At 32.7% G+C, this 18,301-nt stretch overlaps 1 protein-coding gene across 1 annotated transcript in view; it reads left to right on the top strand.

The window, feature by feature from the left end:
* LOC145259611 (uncharacterized) overlaps positions 1-18,301 on the top strand; it is a 78,659-nt gene that overhangs the window by 42,715 nt on the left and 17,643 nt on the right. The window contains exon 2 of the mRNA XM_080117266.1: positions 17,726-17,916. Coding sequence (XP_079973392.1) covers positions 17,871-17,916 — 46 coding nt within the window. The 5' untranslated portion in view covers positions 17,726-17,870. The remainder of the gene's footprint in view (positions 1-17,725; positions 17,917-18,301) is intronic.

Here is an 18,301-nt window from a genome sequence, read left to right as displayed (position 1 = left end):
TTTATTAGCGGTGTTTTAAAAAAATGCCAATTGTTCCTATAATTAAAACTAAGGAATATTTTTAAAAGTTCAAGATATAATATAGATAAAAAAAATCATTTGTTTTAAACGTTATTTCTCGAACTCGCTATGTCTTGGTGTGATTGTCCCTTTTAATGGAATGCCAGTTTTTTTCTTAATAAAGCAGTCGATACGGGACAGCATCGAAAGTGAATGATTGATTGAAAAGCAGTAATGAATTCTCACAAATGTGTCCACTTCAGACTTACGGACAATAGAACTAATGAAATGTATCTTTAATCATTTAGTTAAATTCATTAAACCTCATTTTTTTTTCCAAAAGGTTCAAATAATTGCCGCACAAATTATTTTGCAGAATGTATTTCTGTAAAGATTCCTTTTCTTAACATATGAAAGCAAGTTTATTAAAATCTACCGAAATATGCAATGTGATGTACGGTTGCAAATTATAAATAAAAATTAGGAAATCAAATAATGTTACTCGCAGAAAAAAATAACCTGCATAAAATGTATTTCAGGTTAAATAAAAAGGTTAAATAGCTTCTTTTTTTTTTAAATACACCGTTTTTTTATTTGGATCATTCGGACTTCTGTTTTCATCACAACGTTTCGGTCGATTTAACCTCCAAATTTTCAGGTTTCTGCACAAGTGCCTGTAGCGAAGTCGCTAGCGTACTTGAAAAAAAATCAGTTGTACATATAATATTCTCCTAAAGGTTGGAGGTTTTATCGTTCTACCATCTAGAAAAAAAAAACTATATCTTGATAAATTTGTTTTCTGATAGTTCAATATTTGCAAATAGTCTATCGACTACAATTACGCTACAAGCAGATTAAATTTCATTTGGATTCAAGATGTGATAGCATTTTTCATTTAAGGAATCAGGATAATTCTCTGTGAATTTAGCATTTCTAAACCAATTTGTGTAAGCGTCCTGTAGTTATGTAGGGTTTCATTTAAAAATAAATTTCACTTACATAATAATGCAGCAGAATAAACCTTGGCGGATGTTTGTGCTATCCACATAGAATAAACGGATGTTTTCATTTGCGCAAGGATACCGAATACCATAATTGTTAAAAAGAACGAACGGAAACTGTAAAATTGTAGATTCTTCCATTCCAACAGACCACATGTTACAGATAAAGATGGAAAGTGAAGCAAATATAATGAACTTGCCAGAGAACTGGAAGAAATATGAAAAAGAAAAAAAAGTGTATATAATGCCAATAATAATATGAACACTAGGAACAGACTCGAAACACTCTAAGAAAAGAATAGGAATCATAGGGAAGACTGAGACTGTACAACAAGCAGCAATGATAACACAGCTGATCCCCCCCAAAGAACACATCGAATGCGGAAACCAATTCACATCAACTAGGTACACAAAAATCCACATAATAGTTGCAACAGAAACAAGTCGAGAATGCAACGTCCCCCTACATCCACAAGTGAACATTACTTTCATCATTTGCCAAATTAAAAAAAAATAATTACAAGCTATAGTTATTGAGAAAAGTACGAACAAATAACGGATGAACAATTTGGAGGTAATTTTATCCTTATACTGCCCCCTAGAGGTACGGTACAATCATGTTGACACACTGGTTCTCACAAGAATACGGAAGTTAAGTAACGTCGATCCTGACCAATTAGCAGATGGGTGACCATTTGAGAAGGCTATGTGCTTTATGTACCTATTAGGAATGTTGGGCGTGGGACAAGCACCCCCACCCCGGCAGAAGAACTCCTCGCTACAAAAGCATCCACAAAAATTGTGGATGGCCTATGCCCCTCCAGGGGTTCAAGGCTATTATATTGGATAGTAATGCTCCCTGGAAGGAATATTCAGAGTTATCCTGAAGAATCCGTTATGGCAAAACTTTATTTTCTAGTATGGCTAATGTTTGTACAAAATATTAAAAAAAAAATAATCCAAGTCGTGGTTATTGAGAAAAGTGCGACCCCCCCCCGAAGAGACGAACAGACGAACGCAAGTGAATTACTAGGTCTAATCCCTCTGTTGTCGGTATCCCAATAAAATAAAGGAAACATGTAAAGTAAAACACATGAAGCAGAAAGAACTGAAATCTTAAGAAATCTAATAAACTCTCTTTTGCATAAATGTCTTGATTGCATTCCAAAATTCCAATGAAATGGTGCCGAAAGTATTTGCACTTTCAGGAGGCTTATTGCCACACAAATTCCATTAAAGGCGAATGGACACTTCCGGCGAGAAATTAGCGGCTTGGATCCCACCAGTTTTGGCAAATAACAAATAGGATCCTGAACAGAAGTGTGCGTTCTATCCCAACCATTATCAATGGACCAGAGGTCATCTCGTCAGCGTCAGACAAGGCGAACTATTTGCAAAGAACTTTGCAGCTAATTCTACCCTATAAGATGAAGGCCATCAAATCCCCATATTTCCTCCTATAACACAGAACAAGCAAGGTAACATACAAATATCCGTGCATGAGGTCGCCAAGCTAATAAAAAACCTAGATTCCAGTAAAGCAACTGGCCCTGATGGCATCCCAATTATAGTGTTAAAAAAGCTTCAACCAGAACTTGCTCCCATACTTACGAAACTATTTAAGCGCTGCCTTAAGGAGAAGTGCTTTCCGACCCTCTAGAAGACCTCATCAGTTTGCCCTGTATTTTAAGAATTCAGGTGATAAGTCCTCTCCCTCTCAGTACAGACCAATAAGTCTCCTATGTGTTATGAGTAAGTTACTGGAATCCATATTAAATAGAGAAATAGTCAACCACCTCAGTAGGAATAACCTTCTTAGTGACACACAATATGGTTTCCGCTCTGCAAGATCTACCGCAGATGTGCTGACGGTTATATCCCACAGGATTAGTGAATCTCTTGGCAAAGGCTTCCTTTCTAGGGCAATTGTTCTTGACATATCAAAGGCCTTCGACAAGGGTCTACTTCACAAGATTTCCAGCTACGGTATAACTGGAAATGTTTTCTCAATCATTAAATCATTTCTCTCCGATAGGTTAATAAGAGTAGTGGTAGATGGACAAAAATCGGAGGCCTGCAATATAAATGCTGGAGTCCCTCAGGGGTCAATCCTGGGCTCAACTCTCTTCCTGATCTACATCAATGAACTCCCTAAACACATACTTAAATCATTCGTTGACATCTATGCTGATGACACGACCATCTATGGCAACACATCAAAGGCTGTAAATGACAAAGTTCTCTCGGATTCTCTCTCCTCTGATCTCGAGCGCGTGGTTCAGTGGGGGAAGATGTGGATGGTTACCTTTAATGCATCCAAAACCAAACTCCTATCCTTACATCATCAACGCTCTGATCCCCAGCTGGCATCAATTGTGATGGATGGTTCTCGTCTGGGTGAGGCCCCGTGTTTTGACAAGCTTCTGGGTTTGACCTTTACTCCTGATCTGAAATGGAACACATACATCAAGTCTGTTGCCAAGGTCGCTGGAAAGATGGTGGGATCCTTCTACCGCTCCAGAAGATATCTCACTACTGATGCAATTCTCTATCTATATAAAATCCAAGTACGTCCAAGGATGGAATACTGTTGCCATATCTGGGCAGGAGCTGCCAAAAACAGCCTATCATGCCTTGACAGAGTACAAAATAGACTTCGTGGTTTAGTGGGGGATGCCCTTTTCTCTACCCTGCAACCTCTCTCCCACAGAAGAGACGTCGCGAGCCTATCCTTGTTTTATCGTTATTTCCATGGCAGGTGCTCGTCTGAACTCCAATCCTTGGTCCCCCCTCGCCAATCTTTCACGAAAAACACCCGTCTAGCTGAATCCACTGTGAAAAATTTCCCCCACTCTATATCTGTGCCTAAATCAAAACGCGGATTCCATGAACAAATCTTCTTTCTTAGAACTGCACGCCTGTGGAACTCTGTTCCGTCTGCCTGCTTCCCTCCGGACTACAACTTGGATGTCTTCAAATCCAATGGTAACAAATTCCTAATGAAACGCCCCCTAATTAAACACTTGATCAAATCTCCACACTAACGTACTGTACTTGCAATAACCCTGATCCCTGAGTGGCTTCCGGGCCTTGATAAGTGGTGATCACTGTGTAAAAAAAAAATAATAATAAATGGTAACCAGCGTTTTCTAAACCGCAAATTCATTTGCAGTGAAGACAAATGTAGATAGTACTTGAAATCGTTGGAAATTGTTATCACTCATAAGCCGGGAACAACACTGGTTAATATCAGTGAGCAATAACTGATGGTGCGTGAAAACTCCAAGCGAATGGATTGTGATAATGCATTAAAAAAAAAAACTAACATGCCGAATGACAGAAAAAAAAAAAAAATTTTATGTTAGTATAATGCACATCTCTTAAAATCTGCTTTTAATAAATACGCAAGCATTATGCTTTTTATCAATAGGTATTTGGTACTTTTGCTCTGAATGTCGTGTACGCTATGAATCGCGATAACGTATCGTTTGTAAATTCTAAATATAGATTAGAAACTGAAATGACGTTTGAATGTTTCTTTAATCTCACAGAAAAATATAAACTATATAAGATGTATTTTAAGCTTACTATCAAACTAAAAGACACCTGGAAAAGTCGATTAGTAGCAGTTAGAAATCACCGAGGGCGCGAGCTCCTAGTAAATAAATGATGCGCGAACTCCTAGTTAATAAATAACTCGTAGATTTCGTGTTAGCAGTACATTACAGTTCATACAGGAAATTTCTCAGAGAACTGAAAGGAATCAATGAGAAGGCACACTCTATTTTAGAGAATATCTTAGTACTGTTAGAGGTAGACTTTCACCTCGATGTACAGTTAGGCAATAATCTAAAAAATATAAATTGCCGCTTCAGCTTCTCGTACCAGATTTTAAAAAATACGGAAAAATATTTTAATCTGGTGTTAATTTAATTTTATTCATTGAAAAAATATTACATTTTTATATATTATCGATTTTTACACTGATGAATTTTAAAAATAGATTTATTATTTGCAATCCTCTCATAGTATTTTTCGTAATAAAACTGCCAATCTTTATATCGTATTAATACATATCCTGTAGTGGGTTTGTAGGTGATGGTAGATTTGTAAAATTATCAACGAGACAAAAGAAACCTTTTTTTTAATCGTGAAAATATTTAAAAACAATCAATTTAAACAATTCTTACGTTTCTCAGTTTGGGAGATGAGGATTGATAATTTGGATTATTTATTTGGATTGATAATTTGGATTATTTATTTGGATTGATAATTTGGATTATTTATTTGGATTGATAATTGGATTATTTATTTAGATTGATAATTTGAATTATTTATTTGGATTGATAATTTGGATTATTTATTTTAATTGATAATTTGGATTATTTATTTAGATTGATAATTTGGATTATTCATTTGGATTGATAATTTGGATTATTTATTTGGATTGATAATTTGGATTATTTATTTGGATTGATAATTTGGATTATTTATTTAGATTGATAATTTGGATTATTTATTTGGATTGATAATTTGGATTATTTATTTAGATTGATAATTTAGATTATTTATTTGGATTGATAATTTGGATTATTTATTTAGATTGATAATTTGGATTATTCATTTGGATTGATAATTTGGATTATTTATTTAGATTGATAATTTGGATTATTTATTTGGATTGATAATTTGGATTATTTATTTAGATTGATAATTTGGATTATTTATTTGGATTGATGATTTGGATTATTTATTTTAATTGATAAGTTGGATTATTTATTTGGATTGATAATTTGGATTATTTATTTGGATTGATAATTTGGATTATTTATTTGGATTGATAATTTGGATTATTTATTTAGATTGATAATTTAGATTATTTATTTGGATTGATAATTTGGATTATTTATTTGGATTGATAATTTAGATTATTTATTTGGATTGATAATTGGATTATTTATTTGGATTGATAATTTGGATTATTTATTTGGATTGATAATTTGGATTATTTATTTAGATTGATAATTTGGATTATTTATTTGGATTGATAATTTGGATTATTTATTTGGATTGATAATTGAGATTATTTATTTGGATTGATAATTGGATTATTTATTTGGATTGATAATTTGGATTATTTATTTGGATTGATAATTTGGATTATTTATTTGGATTGATAATTTAGATTATTAGAATTATTCTGATTACTATTCTTATTTTGAGTATTCTCACAACGTTTCGGCCGATGTAACTTCCGAAGTTCTTCAGGTGTATCTTGCAGAATTTTGAAATCTTATTGTGGAGCTCAGAAATCTACTCACAATTTCGAAGGAAAATTTTTATTTAATGCACGATCTCGTTTTATCAGCCATGGCTGAAGAGAAGAATTTAGTAATCCGCAATTGTATTGCTAGTATCGCCCGCATTAGGGATTAGGCCTTTATACTTCATATTAGTGTCAATTAGAACTGTATTCTACTTAGTACTTCATTAGTTAAACCATTCTTCTTCGAATTGGAGGTTATATCGGCCGAAAAGTTTTAAAAATATTACACTTAAATGTATTCAATAAAACGCAAAAACAAAATTTTTAACATTTAAATTTTACTTTGAGATAAATTCGTAAACAATAAATAAAATTCAGTTCTTTAAAAAATGTTATCAATTTTTTATTTTGATAAATTCTGAATATCGATTTTTTTTAATTTAATTTCAATAATAATTCGCACTCGTTGATTGGTTAGATTGTGCTAGAAAAAGAAAAGACGTTCACATTCACTTCCGGTTAGAATAAAAATATCTTTGATCATTTCATTCAGCCACTCAGGGCAAAATGTAACGTTATTTTGTAGTTTTTAAAAACTATACGGAGGAAAACAGAACTCATTAAAAGTTCATAAAACGACGAGACTAGAAGCCTCGACCGTATATAAATAATGTTTGAACACAAAAGCATTTTAACAGTTAAATAAATACTAGCGCGGGGGGGGGAGGTCCGGCTTTGCCCGGTGGTAAAATACGCTTAAATATGATATTTTAATTTGTCCAGATTTCGTATATATCATTATAGAGTCGTGGTTTAATAAGTTTAAAAAAAATGGATTTGGGTGCCATCAGCTAAAATCGAAAGAACAACTACAGCATTCAAAGCTGGTGATGTTACCACTGTACCAACGTGACACGCATATGAACTGATTAAAAATAAACTAAGATAAATGTAAAAATGTATAACGATTTTTCCAATTATGGCCACTTCTTTGGTGCCTTAAAACTATTTTAACCACCTATAGGCCCATAAAAGAACGGTCCGTAAACAAATCTAATCATGTAAGGCCCCTAGCGGCGCTCTGCGACTTTTAGTTTCAGAAGAGATAGTGTTTAAAAATATGGAAATAGACAGACGGACATAGTAAGTTTTATAAATTAGATTTTTACTGTTATATAAAAGTAATAGTATAAAAGTATATGTGTGTGTAAGTTTCTTCCTCATAGGTTCTGAAACGGCTGAGCGTGTCTTTTACAAATGTCACACAAAAGTAATGTATATGTTTTTCAATGTCCTGAGATATGTTTTGTACAGAAATTAATCCGATAAATATCGAAAATTGAAAAAATCCGATCCTAAAAATAGTCTTTCTTCTCTTACAGATAGAACATAATTTTTACACGGGGAATATTTAACGTTACACCGGTGTTATATTGGCTGAGGCAACGTAAATATTCTCCTGCAAAAGTTCTCTATTTTTGAATATAAGGGAAGAAAGAATATTTTTTAAGATCGTCAAGTCCAAATATCTGCTGACAAAAACATATTACTACGAAAGAAAACTGTCCTTCTTTGCCATATTTTCATATTCGTTAAATTATTGGATGTGTGTAGACTAATATTTTTAATAAATTCGAAAATTAAGGAGGTGATGTAAGCTAACCAGTTAACGTGACAAACTGACAGCCTATGTGTGTCAAATTTGAATGCAGTTCGTTCCATAAAATACTCCCTTTTAGGATGTCGGCAATCCTCGCTGTAAGTACCCCATGTATTTCTAGAAATATTAGGTATTTACAGATATTGGGTTAATGATTCCCAACAATAGTAATCCGTTTAAGACGAAATAAACAACTGGAAGAGTATATTATTCGGCTATTGGCCAGAATCCGGTATTTAATACGAAGTTGAGCGATTAAATTGTTGCCCTTAGGGGCAACAATTTAACAACAACACTAAAGTTTAATTTTAAAAACTTTAACTTAAAAACATCAATTAAAAGAACTTTGTTATGTAGTATACCTGACATCTAACAAATGTAGCCGCCTTCGACCTCAATTACCACCTTGATACAGGTCTGGAACTTGGAGCAAGCTTTTTCCTCAAGCGATGGCGGGAGCTCGGCAAATAGCGATGATCAGGTTGGCTTTGGTGTTGTGGGTGATCATGTTGGATGATGGGCTCGACATATAACCAAACGAAGTAGTCCAGCTGCCTCAGTTAGAGGAGGGAGGGTAGGTTATGATAGGGTAAAAACTCATAGCACTCCTTCTGAAACCTGTGTCTCTTTAGGACTAGTGGGCCGGCGCCGAATCCTTCTGCGACCCCCAGAGTCTGCCAGCGGCCAACTTATTGCACCAGGGGATCACCACGCTCTTCAAGTACACTTTGGTGTTGACATTCAAGCGTATTTCGAAGACGTGAGGATGCATGATATGATTCCCACTTGAAACCACACCACTGGCCATAAACGTGGATGATAACTTTGCTTTCATTACTCCGCGTACGTACCTGTAATTGGTGGCAATCCAGCGATCCATTCTGAGCGTGGTGGCAATGGACGTCGTCATAACTTGGAGCAGTAGAGAGCATGAGTTGCACAGTGACGCAACTCAGATTCGCTCGTTGAACATTGTGTCACTTTGGGACATGATAGAAAACTCCTATCGCTCTTGGTTTTTGTACACGACTGGTCAAATTATTAGATTGTCTACAAAACGGTTTACATCCAGCGGAAGTGGTATCACGTCGTATTTTCTACATACCCAATATTATGAGGTTGAAATAAAGAAAAAGTGGAGAAATTTATTGTAAAGTGTAACATCATCTCTTACACACACACACACACACACACACACACATATATATATATATATATATATATATATATATATATACATATACAATAGTCAATAAAAAGGAAATGCTTCATTCACCCTCGACTAAGGAGGTCGACCTTCGTACAATATGTGTAACTTTAAACGTTCAATTAAGCTTGTCAAGGTGTTTTGTACTTGTAGAATTAAATGATCTGTCTAATGGCGTGAACCATAGATTGTATAAGTTGTAGACGACTGCCGTGTCTCTGTAATGTTCTATGAAATCGTTATACAGGTTGGAAAAAAAAGATAAAAACATAGATCTTAATTAAAATGATCAACTAAATCCTAAATTCTTCCAACAAGACTCCTTTGCTGCACACGAGGCCAAAACTACCCAGACGTTTTTCAAAATTGGTCGCCGGGCTTGTGGCTGAATTTCTTACCAGAATGCAACCCCCTTGACTATATATGTATATATATATATATATATATATATATATATATATATATATATATATATATATAGAGAGAGAGAGAGAGAGAGAGAGAGAGATTACAGAAATGTAATGTATGCACATATGTAGCAATCAATGTTTGTATAAATAAATGTATATATATATATATATACATATATATAAATGTATTTATACAAACATTGATGGCTACATATGTGCATACATGTTTCTGTAATCACCCGGTATTTGGGAAGATTACGTGTTCAGGGCAATAATTACCTTCAAAAACTGAAATTTCAAAATATAAAAACATTTTCTTATATCGTTTACATAATTAGAATCTTATCAAAGAATAGGGGTTTTTATGGGGAAGGATAACCAAGTATATATATATATATATATATATATATATATATATATATATATATTATGGGGGAGGATAAGCAAGTATATATATGAATATATATATATATATATATATATATATATATATGTAGATATGTGTATATGTCTATATATGATAGATGCGAGGATACATGAACTCGCCCACCTAATGGCAAACCGTTCTAAGATTGCCACCGTGGAGACATTAGCTGCTCTAAACAAAGATATGGTCACTAAAACATGGGACAACCCTCGCCCATCTTAAGATCGTCACCTCTAACAGCGATGTTTGCTTAAAATGATGATGCAGTGTTTCATTGTTGATAAATATATTCTGTGAATATACAACTATTTGTGTATTATTATTCATCGGACTACTCTTCTCATATTTAGTGTGATTTTGAGAACGTTTCGGTCGATATAACCTCCTACCTTCTTCAGGTTTATCTTGTCGAACTCGAGAATGTTTCTGTCGAACTCGGGAATTTGGACGGAATTTCGAGCGGGACCTTTCATTTACTTCACAGGGGTAGCGTGCTCTTGTTCCGTCAGCCATGACTAAAGAGAGATCCTAACTAATCTACTAGATTAACCACCTATATCCAGTTATGGCTGACGTAATAAGAGCACGCTATTTCCGTGAAGTAAATAACGGGTTCCGCTGGAAATTCCGTCTAAATTCCCGAGTTCGACAGAAACATTCCCGAGTTCGAGAAAATACACATGAAGAAGGTCGGAGGTTATATCGACCGAAACGTTGTGAAAATCACACTCAAGATGAGAACAGTAGTCCGATGAATAATAATACAAATAACCAATCCTCATCTCAAAAATTCAGAAAAGTAAAATCTTGTTGCAACACTGTACATGCATAACTGTCATATGTTAGTGAACCAACAATACTTAACTGATATCATTGTTATGTACGTAAATAGAACCAATCACTGACTTATGTCGGAAAACCTCAACGACGGAGCACTTGCTCACCTCTTATTTACACTTGGATCACACATTTGATACAATGAGTTTTATATATAATATTCGATTGTACTTAATATACAGAATACCATCACCTAGAATCGAAACATATAACAAACTAGCCTCCGTCGTTACCATTTTAACTAAAGTTAAAAGTAAACTGATTATAATGCATGTGCATTTGTGCATGCCTATTTTAAAGCGTATTTTAAGTCGACTTATGCCTGCCAAGTTATGTATATTATTTTTCAATCTTGATCGCTTTGCAGCTATTTTTATCGGCTAAAACCCATATTTTTTCAGTTTATTACACAAAGTGGACAGGTTATAGCCGTTCGAATTTACATGTTAAAGTAAGAATATCTTTTTTGAATACGTTTGATATGTTTTCATCTGTATTTATATTAGAAATATTGCATGAAAAACATATCTACAAATTCTATGTACGTAACTCACTACAATATATAATGCCGCTTTATCTTTTAAATGAAGAAAATGATAACAACTTCCTAACGAAAAGCAAGTGAAAGTCAGGGAATATAATTAACGATTTGCGTATTTTTCCATATATATATATATATATATATATATATATATATATATATATAAAATTTAAGTCATTCAATGAATTTAAAAAAATATGACGTGAAATGTTTGAGTTTCAGATACAATTTTTTGTTATTATTCTATGTAAGACAAAGAATACATTAGAAATATTTTAACTCCTTATCCTATAGGATTTCGATGTCTATCATCTCTTCAGAGGAGAAAATATTAGCAAATAATTATAATGGTTTACGCCTTATTTGCTAAAGTCAGTAAGACATGGAAAATCACAATTAAAAATTGATTGAGTAATTAAAAGTCATAGAGTAAGGGAAGTTAAAGAAAAGGATATAAAAATTCACATCCAAATTGCATGGTAATATCCGAAGTGAATGTCTTTGAAAGCAGTGTGGTAAAATGATTTATTCGCTCTATCTTGTATATCGAGCAATTCTTATTCAGGTGGGATAATACTTATAGAATATTACAGCGATTAATATCTTGTAAATCTTATAATCACAGGTTTCTATACCAGCTGATTGTTTGATAATATTATTCAAAAGTATATATATATATATATATATATATATATATATATATATATATATATATATATTAGCAAAAGTACTAGTCATTGACTGAGTTCAAAAACAGCCTACAGAAAATGGACTCTGATTTATTAAAGTATGAGAGGATATGAAAAAGAAGGGTTGTAAAGAGATAGCTTCGAATTTGGAGGTATCAAAACCAAAGCAAAATATGATGAAAGTAAAAATAAAATAGATAAACCCCATCATTTATTATACCATACATGTTCACACTGAAATACTTATCACAATATGCTGTGGATCTATATTAAAAAACACCTTGTTAAACTTTGTGACATATTTCCATTCTATGGAGGTCAGGCGCGAACGAAGACCCCATAATTTTATTATACCATATTTCTTCAAACTGAAACACAATTATCAAAGTATACTTACGCAGATAGATATGAAAAGTCTTTATTAAAGTTTGTGCCTATTTCCATTCTATGGAGGTCAGGCGGGAATACAGACCCCACAATTTAATTATACCATCCCTATTTAAGTTAAAACATACTTATCAAAGTATTATTATGTACACCTATATCAAAAACACTTGTAAACGTCTTTTTTTTAATTTTTAATTTTTTTGATTTCCATACTTTATGGACCAAGCGTATACGCAGACCCCACAATTTTAATGAATCAGCATTATGCCAGATGAAACATACCAATCCCTGTGTCTCGGTACATCTTCTATCATTATATGTGATCAGTTTTCTATAATAGTCTACCATAAATTCGTGACCAGACACACATAGACGTTCAGCTTTATATATATATAAATATATATATATATATATATATATATATATAGAGAGAGAGAGAGAGAGAGAGAGAGAGACAGAGAGATTATTTAAGGGTAAACAGTTACATATGTTCGCTACAAATAGCCATCTGTTTCAGTTAATGAGACTTCCTCGGGCGATTTGGAACCTCTCGACACCACATTACAATAGAAAAATGAGAGCATGAAAAGTAATATGGTTCAGCTTATACATAGAAAAGAAAAGGACAATATAATGTAGTAAAAATATAATAAATCAATAACTTAAAATATTGCTGCATTAGAAAGTGATTATGTAATGCTAAATTGAATTATAAAAAAAAAATTCTTAATGCTGCAATATTTTAAGTTATAAATTTATTATATTTTTTAATAGAAATTTTGTCTTTTTTTCCATGTTTAAACTTAACAATATTACTTTTCATGCTCACATTTTTCTATTGTAATTATAATTTTTCCAGGATTCCAAAAAAATTACTAGTTCTTTGTTAAATTTCAGGCTTATTTTTTGTCTCCATAAACATTACATACCCACATGTAAAACAATGTACGGCACTCGTTGTCTTTCATTCTCTCTGTTTCACTTGTTACTTCTCTTTCCACGAGAGTGGTAAATTAATAGCAGCAGTAGTCGCTGAAGTGACGTGGTTGCTATGGTAATCATTCATAAAACGTCGCTCACCTCCTTACGAATTCTTACAATTTTGAACACCAGAAAATTCATTATAACTTTTTTTTACTAAACGAAAACTGAAGTTTTTCACAATATAGCTGAGAAGGTGATCTATAAACTGTAAGAATTGTTTGAAATCTTGTCAAAAATCAGTAAGCGGTAAACTTTAAAGCAGTTCTTAATGACTAAAACTGCCACTAAACAATATATTAAAACACGGTAGTATTTGAATTATATATATATACTAGCTGTACCCAGCCACGCGTTGCTGTGGCTCACTTTGTTAAAATGGAACACATTCCTCAGAAAAAATTGCATTTTGTATTGTTTATTTATTTTATTATTTTGGAATATTTTTATCAATAAAATTTTTTTTTCCCCAAGAAAAGGTGAATTACTTACCATAAATTGTATGGTGAAAGTTTTTTGGGTTTTATTTTTCAGGAAAACTTGCACTTTTTTAAAAAAGAAAGTTGGGAGTAAACATTTCTTTTTGAAAACAGAATTTTTATGATGAAAAGAAAAAAATGAATGCTTTCTATGAACACTGTAAATAGTTCGGTGAAAGTAGAGGAAGTTTAATTTTTTTTCAAGAGAATGTACAAATTCTTTTTTGTCAATGGATGTTAAGAAAATAAACAGAAAAAATACTCCTATCATTAATTAATTATGCAAAAAAATAAATAAAATGTTGATTTAGTGTTTCAACATTTGAACAACGCTCGGCTGAATCCGGTGATGATAGCCGGTCGAACCCTAAACTAATTGGAATGCGGTGTGTTTTGTGTGTGTGCGCGGGTGTGTGTGTGTGTGTGTGTGCAAATTCTGCATGAGTAACATTCTTTTTAATTTTGTCTTTTGTTCAATTTTTTGTGTGGGCTTTTAGCGCTAGCAAACTAACAAATTTAACCAAAATGCAAAAAAATTCAACAATTAAATAATTTTAATAATTGCCCAGCTTCTAATAAAAATCCTAGTAAATCAATCCCCCTTATTGAAAACACTGAATGGAAGGACGAAACCAAATTATTGCCAGTATGTTTGGGAGAGGTTTTATAGCTGTATCAGAAAGTGGCCATTAAAAATGATGATCAGAACCTTAATAATTCAACTTACTATTTTTTTGAAGCTTATAACTACTTGAAAATATAATTCAAACCCTATTTTTTTTTCAATTAAAGGAGCAAAGACCCGATGTTTAAAAAAAATAACAGGTTTAATATCAAATTATGCAATATTTGTTTCTTTAAAGCGGTTTTCTTTTAAAAAAACATAAAGAAAATCAACATATTTTGACTTGATTATAAATATATGTATATATAAATGCCAAAAAATCACTTACCTAAAAATACTATCAAATGAGTAGTTCCATTCTTCATTGCTAAGAATTTATCCATATTTATATTTTAAATTCCATGTATTTTTTTAAATAAAAGGATTTTTTAAAGCGAGGGTCCTAGAATATCGCATTTTTGTAACGTGATTTGAGCGAAGCGTTAAATAGCTGCTGGTGCTAAAATTAAGTTTATGAAGTATAGTTTCGTCCAAGGGCATAAATAATGTTTCTTTTTTATTGCCTGTGTTAACCAAAATTAGTATTTTTCATCCCCCGTAGTTAAAAAATAAGCGCACATTCACTTATAAGTTTTTCCCTAGAACAAAAAATCCGCTTCATCGATTTTTAAAAAATTCTGTTAATGAAATACACGAGTTTTTGATTGATATATTTTAATACTTCTTCATCAACTAAATTTTTTTTTAAATATCTAAAAAAAGAAAACACTCAATGAAATAGAAAAAATTGCCGTCAGCGTCTGGTATTTACTTGACAATGTAAGCATAACATGAGCTTTCATGTAAAAAAAAAATCAACCTGTTTTTTTTTTTTAAAGTTTTAAACTTTGGACTTTACAGGTAAATTTCCAAAAAACTATTCTTTTTTTGTTATAAATTAGAATATTTTCTTTATTGAAAAAATCTTGTCTGATCTTCGATGGAACATGCTGGTTTATACGAGTCAAAAGACGCAAGGATGTGCGCCCAACTCGTATAAACCAGCATGTTCCATCGAAGATCAGACAAGAGAGGATGGGTTCTGGTAGTTTTCCTCCTTATGCAGCCTTGGACTCTGCTATTGGCCAGAATTTGGTTGACGACCCGTTCTGTGCCGATAGATATAAAATAGAATGGTTCGAGTCGCTACATAGAGCGGACTCCAGAAACCATTTAAAGATTTTGGAGTCTATCTCTATTGCGGAGCGTAAACCTTCTTTGTGTCGGCAAAAGGAAACATCAAACGCATTGTTTCTCTTTGGGGAACTTTGAATCTTTTCTCCCGCTTTTTTTTCCTACAATTCATGTTCGCCATCGTTTTGGGCCATGGAACTAGAGACACAAATGATTCCAACGGTTTCCCATTGGAATCAAATCTTGCTCGATTTTTAACTTATGGCGTATTTTTATCTCGTTATTTTTCCATCATGGTGAATTGATGCACTTGGCTTGTTGTTCTCTCTGTGGACAATCATAGTATGTCCGGGCTTACTTAGACGTCATTGTAAGTTATTGGCAATGCAAGCTGTTAGTGCAGTTTTGGAGTTCCTGGTTCGTAGTTTGACCGCTCCATTTGATCCCTATAACCTTTAAAGCCACTCGAAATCAAATGCGTATAATTTTCGTTCTCTTGTTTAATTTTAGGTTGCCACGCTAAACTTCATTTTTGCTGTGTGGAGAAGTCATTGCTGTTATAAAATCTTAATTTAGCTATGAAACTGAATTTTAATAAATCAGAAAGAAGAGATCATCGCGTTGCACTTGTATATCGAACTTGGTATCGATAGGTCGAAGTTATTTGTGCGTTGCTGTTTAAAATAAAAATAAATTAATCAAACAGCAACAACATTTACCAGTAAACTTTATTTAAATCTGCAGGAGTCAAAAGCGACTCATATCTTAGTCCGAAAGTACAAACATCTCTAACAAGCTAGAACCGCCAGGATTCGAACGCAGAATGTCATGACCATTAATCCGTGTTGCTAGTCAATCATCCACGGCAGTCGTTTCTTATTTTATCAACATATCACAAGATATTATTATATTGAAATATTTAAAAATTACATCTCGTTAAAAATATTTAAAAAAAATAAATAAAAGACAAACATGTGATTTGATATTACGTTTTACTAGCACATTTATGTTTCCCTAAATTTATGTTTCTAAAAACTTACAATCGATTTATAGATTTAATTATAAATTTAATGATAAATAATTTAGAATTATATCCCCCTTTCTTAGTGTTTCTTCTGATAATTTTATTGACTCTATATATTTTGTAAATTCACTTTCAACAAGAACCAAAATTACGAAACCTTGGAGTAGAGAGTTAACCTGCCTTTTTTTCTTTTCCAAACATGGCAAATTTTACATCGGAAGTTTCATCGACCGAAACGTTGCACAGAAAACACTCAAGAACAATAATCCGATTAATCAAAATAATCCAAACGATCATACACCATCCCAAAAGTTCAGAACGTTTCGATCGCTGTAACATTCGACCGTCTTTAGATGTGAACGTAGCCATCTTTTATATTGTTAACCCTTTCCCAATATAAAACATGGCGACGTTTACACCTGAAGTAGATCGGAAGCTGCATCGACCGAAACATTGTAGAAAATAACTCACAAGATGAGAATAATAGTCCGATTTATCCAAATAATACAAACCATGATACCTGATCTAAAAAATTGCTGAAGTGAAAATACGGTCATCACTTTATTCTTCAATATTGCTGAATATTTCTGTTTTCTAAGATGGACGTCATGGTAATCTCTCTTAAATAACTTTAATCCACTCGCATTACATCTTTTATTGATTTATTAATAGTCGAAGTTATTATTATATCCCGGGGTGTTGATAATCCTTTTATTAAATTGTATAGATTCTATGCAAATATACGGATAAGGTTTTAATGCGCTTACATTGTTTGAATGTAATTCTAATCACCATAAAAAATATTACTGTTTTTTTTATGCATGAAAGAATTGATAGAAAGTAAAATTATTCTTTTTCTTTTTTCAATAAACAAAATGTTTTATGACTTCTTTGTTCATTTATTTGCTCATTAATTTATTTTTTATTGTTTATATTAAATACAAAATTCCCTTTCATTTACGACAATGCTCACTTCATAATCCGTTTAATATCTTGACGTATTTTTATTTGTCAATAGATTCATTCAATAGACGATTTTTCGATGTTATATAAAGGCTCGTAAAAATGAAGACGATCGCAGAATCACAGCGGTCCATTCAAGAGAACGTCTGAACTTTGCTGCTTGATATTCAGAAACACTTGACGTTTCAGCTTCAAAGAAAATGAAGACTTTGGCAACTTTCCTGCTGGTCGCAACCATTTACGGTGGTGAGTTTGCAAATTTTGTTTCTCCATTTTTTTTAGATAAACGAAACATCTCATTTTTTTTTTTTTATCTCTGCTTATATATAAAACACGTTTTGTCTGAGTATCTGTTTGTGTGTGTAAGAGATGGAGTTCTTTATCGACTCCGAAATGGCGCGGCCGATTTTAAGTAAATTACACACAAATATACTTTATGTGTCGGTGCGTATTTTTATACAGGTTTTGAATGGAAATGCCTCCGATAAGTATCCAAAATTGGTTCTCGAAATTCATCAGATTAAAGAAGGAAATATTCGGATCATAATCAAAGTTCACACTCTAGTACATCCTAACATAATAGTGCATTTTAGAAGTTTCATAACCGCACAAGCAGAAGGGACCGACATAT

This window comes from Euprymna scolopes, chromosome 35 (genome assembly GCF_053919585.1).
Source record: "Euprymna scolopes isolate OS-2025 chromosome 35, ASM5391958v1, whole genome shotgun sequence".
NCBI lineage: Eukaryota > Metazoa > Mollusca > Cephalopoda > Sepiida > Sepiolidae > Euprymna > Euprymna scolopes.
Note: the sequence above shows the minus strand (reverse complement) of the source record. Positions and strands in the feature narration are given on the sequence as shown.